This window comes from Lotus japonicus, chromosome 5 (genome assembly GCF_012489685.1).
Source record: "Lotus japonicus ecotype B-129 chromosome 5, LjGifu_v1.2".
In the NCBI taxonomy this organism is placed as follows: Eukaryota; Viridiplantae; Streptophyta; class Magnoliopsida; order Fabales; family Fabaceae; genus Lotus; species Lotus japonicus.
In genome coordinates, this window is record NC_080045.1 from 63176228 (window position 1) to 63182791 (window position 6564).

Genomic DNA, 6564 nt, shown 5'->3' on the forward strand with positions numbered 1-6564 from the left:
TTTTTTTTTTAATTAAAAAGATCGACTTTCCAGTTTTAAATTCATGATTGAAAAGCTTCCTTGTTGTTTTAAAAAAAACATGATTGAAAAGATGGATTTGATGAAATTTTTAACTCTTGTTTCATACCGCCAATTAGAAAAGTAGCTCAGATACAATAATGTTAACACCCTTAACTGCGTATCTTCTTGAAAATGATTTTGGATTTCCTCTGATGACCACAGATGAAACCCGACACATACATGATTGATTCATAAAATTGTTGTCAGCATATTGGTTTTATGTTGTAAGAAATAAAGAAATTAGAAACGCCAACGTTTAAGTTTGTGCATGATTTGACAATGCGACCCCTCATATAATTGAAATGAAAATAATGTCAGTATGGAGGAGAGATGCAGGGGAAATGCACACTTACATAGTGTAAAATATTACATAATATATATATGAAGAGTTATGAATTATTGAGTGATGTCTTCTGTAGCTAAGTCTTATATATGTGTCTCAACTCTCAATAGGAAAAGTATGATATGGCATTAAATAGTTTATGGCAGTATAGGAATTTCACCCACATTTTAAAAAAATTCAAAAGAGAGTCTCTTACTTGTAACACCCCACACTAAAACCCCACCCCCTGTTCCCAACAACCCCAATAGCCCTTCTCTCATCCATTTAGAGAATTAGTGATGGGTATCAAATGTCACAGAATCCAAAACTAGAGATGGAGAAAACTTTCTCATTTCAATTCATCAAGTGAAAAATCAGTTATCCTCTGTTAACTATGTAAGCTATATATCTAAGCTTCTCTAACTTCCTAATCCTAACTGTCAGTGGCGAGAAAACCCAAGCTAACTAACTAATTCTTAAACAGAAAAACTAACTCTCACAATCAGAAAGTAATTAACATTTTTTTTGGTCAAATGAAAGTAATTAACTTAAGTGATTCTAATTATGGCCTCTCTTGAAGGAGTGGATTATCTAATTGTGAGATGTTACTTGGGCCTGTTTCTTACATATTTTTTCCAAAGTCCAATATTTTGAGGCCCAAATAGGTCTAAGGTTGTACCGAAAATGAGCCAATATTTTTTCCCAATATTTTAAGGCCCAAACAGCAACTAAAGTTGAAAATAATACCAGCACAGCTTGAACTATCATAAGCCTCACAATGAAACTTTAACCTTTGACCCAAAAAAAAATACTTACAGATGATTTGACCAAAAAAAAGAAAAAAAACTTACAGATGATGATGTTAATCTTTTTTGAAAGACAGATGATGATGATGTTAATCAGTACAAGGCAAAGTAGATAGAATAATGCCAAATAGAATACCAATAGATTTTTTTTGGTGAATTATATTCAATAGATCAAATGAGTCTGAATCGATTTCTTCATTCTTGTTTCTTGAATCTCTAACTTCAACTTAAAGCCATTATCAAGGAGACAATGACATGTTGAAAAGTACCCTGAATTTTGAAGCTTCCGCCCCAGTCTTTATCCTTTCCTTGGAGTGTAAATTACGCCATGAAAGATAAGTCATCAGCTAATGCTTTGTAGTCAGAATTTCCCCTACAATCTTTTAAAGTTAGGTCCATATTTTCAGAAATGGAATGTGCCGCGGCAACAAGCTTGCTATTTTCCTTCACTGTGAACACTAGAAGCATGAGTAGAAGCTTTTAATATGTAAATGTCCAATACCAAATAATTGTCATTTGCATCAGAAATAACAAAAGCAAATTTTACATACAATGTTAGCTGTTGAAATTATTACTTTGCATGGATTTTATAAAATTAACACATTCAATCCGTGGAATTAGTGTCACAGTTCAACTAAAAAAGAATTAGGGTTAGGTTTGTAAAAGTAGGAGCCCTGCATCTTGGACACATGAGAAATGTCATTGATTTGGTATTGCTTTACTTGTGTCTTCATCAACTTCAGGATGTTTCTTGTCATTGTAAGTCATATTTGGACTTGTTTTGGTTATCTCTACCTACTTAGTATTTTCCTTTTTGTCTTTCTAAAGTGAATTCCATTTTTCAGAATTCTAAATCACATCCTTTGAACTCAAATCTGAGCATATTTGGTTCTGGGTTCAAGTGAATTACGCTCAAATTACTGAGTTCCATCACTTCCTGTCTAGCCCAGCTGAGCTCAAGCAGCTTGCATCAAAGATCCAACACAATATCATATCCATTTAGGATGGTCAAAGTCATAGAACCATGGTGAAAGAAGAAGTATGAACGATCCTAGAATAATAAGGAGTTTGTATAAAGTGAGTTGTAGACCCAACTTCTTTGATGAAAATCATTGTGAAGGGCTTTCAGCAAAAACTGAATGTCCAAAAGAGAAAATGCCATATGTAAAAAGCAAGTGATCAGAAGTTGCCAGTTGTAACACGTTTCTGCAGCCAGTTAGACATGTGAGAACAGATTCCCTGTCTCCATTGTGGCCTCCCTAGCTACCTCGGCTTTGCATGCTTCTTTCCTACTTTTCATGGGTTGCTGGGCTTAATTCGCTAAGTAGTAGACACTTTTCCTTGATATTTAAGGGCAAACAATGGTGATCCCATTCCCTAATCTTTATTTCTAAAACAGGAATACCACAATCTCAATTCAGCTAAGCAAAGTTTTCCCAATTTTTAAAAAGTGATCAAATTATAGATCAATCATAAAAAAGGTGTATTATGTTGAATTTGTGTTAAGAAAAGTGTATTACTAGCAATCTTCATCTTTTATTTGCAGGAAAGCCACAAAAAGGGAAGATGACATTGAATTGAACAAATTAATACTAATGTGGTTTGTGATTGTGATTTGTGCTTGCAGGACCCAGCACTCGTCAAAGTAAACTACTTTAATCTCAAGAGAAGATTATTTCCATCAAAGTTTATACCACAGTCAACAGCTGCCAAGACCCCTTATGAGTTTGATCCCAGGATAAGCATATGTAAACACAGTAAAAGTAAAAGTCTTTCTACAACTAAACCGAACAGTGGTAGTAGAGTTTCTGGTGTTTCTTGCCCGTCCTAGTTACTTTCCATAATCACCTAGTACTAAGGGATCAACATTAGAAATACAACTTCTCCCCATGCAGAGACAGTAGTTATAATTAACACACAACAGAACTGCTACCGTTAAACGGTTAGTGATTACAAACAACATTCGAAAAGTAAATGGGATCAAGGTCATCATATCAGTGGTTACCATCATCTTCAAGGGTTGTCATTGTCTATCGGTAGTAAGCCTGCTGATAAGTGGGTGCCAAAACATTTCCATAGCCACCATATGCAGGGTAATTCATGGGAGCAGCTGGGTATGACGCTGCAATAGGTGCTGGCTCTGGTGAATAAGCATAGGGTGGACTTCTGCTGCCATACATGTGGGGTGGTGAAGGATATGGTGGAAGAGCAGCTGGGTATTGCCCGTGTGATGGTGACCTGACAAATGTAGGAGGAGCAGCAGCAGGGAAAGATGATACATATGCATTCGTCAAACGGCCAGCCTTGGCTGGTGGCATTGGGCCTCCATTGCTGTTGCTTGCTCGTGTTCTCTTGTTGGCAGGGACGACAATAGCTGGTTTCTTCTTCTCAATCTTGACCTTCTCCAACTGTTCAAGACGCTTCTTCAGATTTTCTGGAGGGAACTCATCCTCAAGATTGTATTCTTCAATGCATTTAATCACAGCCTTCAGTGCAGACAGCTCTTTTCTTGCAGCTAGGTACTGGGAAATTTCATTCAGCACAATAAAAAGGAGTCAACTAAAATAGTAAACCCACATCTAACAAATCTAAGAATTTAGCAGAGCACTGTTACCATTTCCAGCCTTTTTTCTTCCAACTAATGAAAAAAAGCAGCACAAATAGATGAGAAAACTCAGAAACCAAACCAGCATTAACTAACTATTAACACACTGAAGCCTGAGGGACATCAACACCCCTTGCCCTTGTATCACAAGCTGCATACTCTATACTCAAGAGAACCAAAAAAAATAAATTTTCTGGACTTCTATCAACTACACATTCACAAGATGACAGAACTAGTGATTCTATTTCAGGGTCAGAAATTGGACCACACCTAAATAAGAAATCAGCAGTAAAAAGGAAGGAAGATAGAGACACACTACTCATTTTCACAAGGATCAAAAACAGTTTAGCACTTTAGCTCCCACAACATTGAATGAACTAGTCAATTAAGCAAAATCATAGATAAATCATAGGTTACTAAATAAGATAAAGGAAACAGTACCGCAGCTCGGCCTGAGTTATTAGGATCTTCCAATATAGAGGCAGCAACTTTCTTAGCATCCTTCAGGAAAGACTTCAGGAGTGGAACAGGGGGGAACTGGTCCACAAGATCCACTTCAAATGTGAAGTGAACAGCATCAAGCTGCTGCCCTTTGCTGATTAACTCTTCAATCATATCTGCAAACATAAACACATAATATATATCTGCATTCAGCACCACAAACATCACCAATAAATTGAACAACAAAGAGACTGAAATTGATTCTACATGCACACAAATACAAATCAACATTGCTAACAAAACAACAATGATTCAAGCACAAGAGAAGCTTAGGAATTATGAGTTACCAGGCATTTGATTAGCAAGACCAAGGGAAAGGGCAAGCTTAGGCATGTGCTTCCTCCAAGCAGAGGCAATAACAAGCTTACGATACAGGAGCAAATCATCATGGTTAACAATCCCAAAGGTAACAAGATGCTGCAAGAAAGTATGAACATCAGGGGTCTTCACATTCTCAATACCACCGCGCTCTTCCAAGCTCTGCTTCCAAGTCTCTGCAATGTCCTTAGCTTCCTCCTTCACAGACGGCGTCACCAGCATCCTCGACTTCCCAATAACCGGGTCCACCATCACCGGAATCAACGACTCCAGAACCAGCACACAAGCCCAACCCAAATCATTCCCACCCTTCTTCTCCCCACGTTTGTCCACCGGAAAAACCTTCGACATCGCCTCCAGCACAAACCTCGCCGGATCCACACACTCCGACAGCGCCGCCGGCATCTCAGCTCTCAAACACTCCAGCTCCTTCTTCTTCCCAATCACAAACCCCCAAAACCCTAGCGCGTCCATCTTCAAACAGAACGATTTCAGCTTGAGCATGAGTCCATCTCCATTATCAACCTCACCGCCGAGAGGGGAATCGTGAGAGTCTTCGGTGAGGGAAGATAGAGCGGCGTCACGGCGGTGGTCGAGGTTGCGAAGCGCGATCTGGACGCTGCCGTCGATGGTGGTCTCGCGGTGTTGGAGGAGGTGGAGGGAGGTGGTGGTGTGGTGGTCGAGGGAGAGAATCTTGTTCTTGAGAGCTTCAGATTTGTTGAGAAGGTCTTGTTCAAGGGAGGAGAAGTGGTCGGAGAGTTCCTTCCAGAGGAGGGTGCAGCTGGTCATGAGGGAGGTTTGGCGTTGGAAGTCGTCGAAGCTGGGCGGCGGAGTAAGCTCGCAAACCTCGCCGGGATCGGGGGTGGACGCCATGGTGGCGGAGGAGAGAAGAGAAGAAGAAACCCTAGTTGGTTGAATTTGGGAATGGAGGAAGAAAGGGAGAAACCATAGTGAAGAGAAAAGAGGTGAAAGAGTAAAGGTGGTGGTGAAATGGGGAAGAAGAGAAAGAAACAAGGTGCTGACGTGGAGGAGAGAGTGGGGGACACGTGTTATTGTGTTCTGAAAAAGGTGGTTGAGGGGTGCTGCTAGAATGCGCTGGGAGTGAGTAGGATAGGATAAGAGGTAGGTGTTAAAATTTGTAAAGGGAAGGGCGGCCGCGGCAAAAGGATGAGCAGTGCTGCATCCACTTTCGGGACTGATCTAATGTGTGTGACCACATGCCTCTACATATTGTCATTTTTTTAATATCTCATAATTTTTTTAACAAACATCACAAATTAATATTTACACACTCTAAATAATTTTCTTAACAAATAAAAATTTGTTTTTAAACTTTAGAATGTGTGTTTAGAAACAATATTCATAGATAATTTCATCTTAAGGAAACATATCTTAAATGTCCCTATACTCACTTTAAAACTGAATGTTGTATTTTTCGATGAATAAAAATTTGTGTGAATTCGACTCTGGTCTCCACTGCTGGTCAGGACCAAGGTACAACGCTTATAAAATTACTTATAAATTACTTATTAATAACATGATATCAGATATTTAACACACAATCTGCTGAGAAAAAATATGGTATGTAATTATAATCTCAACCTTTGTATTACATGTGTTATCCAATGACAGATTAAGTAATTTTATCTTTAGTCATTTTATTGGGCGTATCTACGCAGGGGCCATCGTTCCTCAAGAATTTGAAATTGTCATAGAATATTGGTATTTTTACATAGATTTTTTATTTTGTAGTTATAGTGTCCACCTCAAAAAATTGTTGTTGTTGTAGAATTTTAGCTGAGTCACTCAGTTACCACAAAGCTTCATTATTTAAAACACTTCATGTTTCAACAACATCAATATACAGAGTGATCTTTTTTGCAATGAAAGTTGTTTAGACTCGGCTTCACAACAAAATTAAAGATGATTTTCTAAAAAATTTATTAGTTGTA

General features: G+C 38.4%; 1 protein-coding gene across 1 annotated transcript; it reads right to left on the reverse strand.

Annotated features, from left to right (window-relative positions):
* Nucleotides 1-2842: 2842 nt before the first annotated feature.
* LOC130721000 (FRIGIDA-like protein 4a) lies at nt 2843-5632 on the reverse strand. The gene is made up of 3 exons (XM_057571723.1): nt 4582-5632; nt 4235-4410; nt 2843-3710 (listed from the first exon to the last, which is right to left on the reverse strand). The coding sequence occupies exons 1-3, from the start codon at nt 5483-5485 to the stop codon at nt 3219-3221; spliced, it is 1572 nt and encodes a 523-aa protein (XP_057427706.1). The 5' UTR covers nt 5486-5632; the 3' UTR covers nt 2843-3218.
* Nucleotides 5633-6564: the final 932 nt, after the last annotated feature.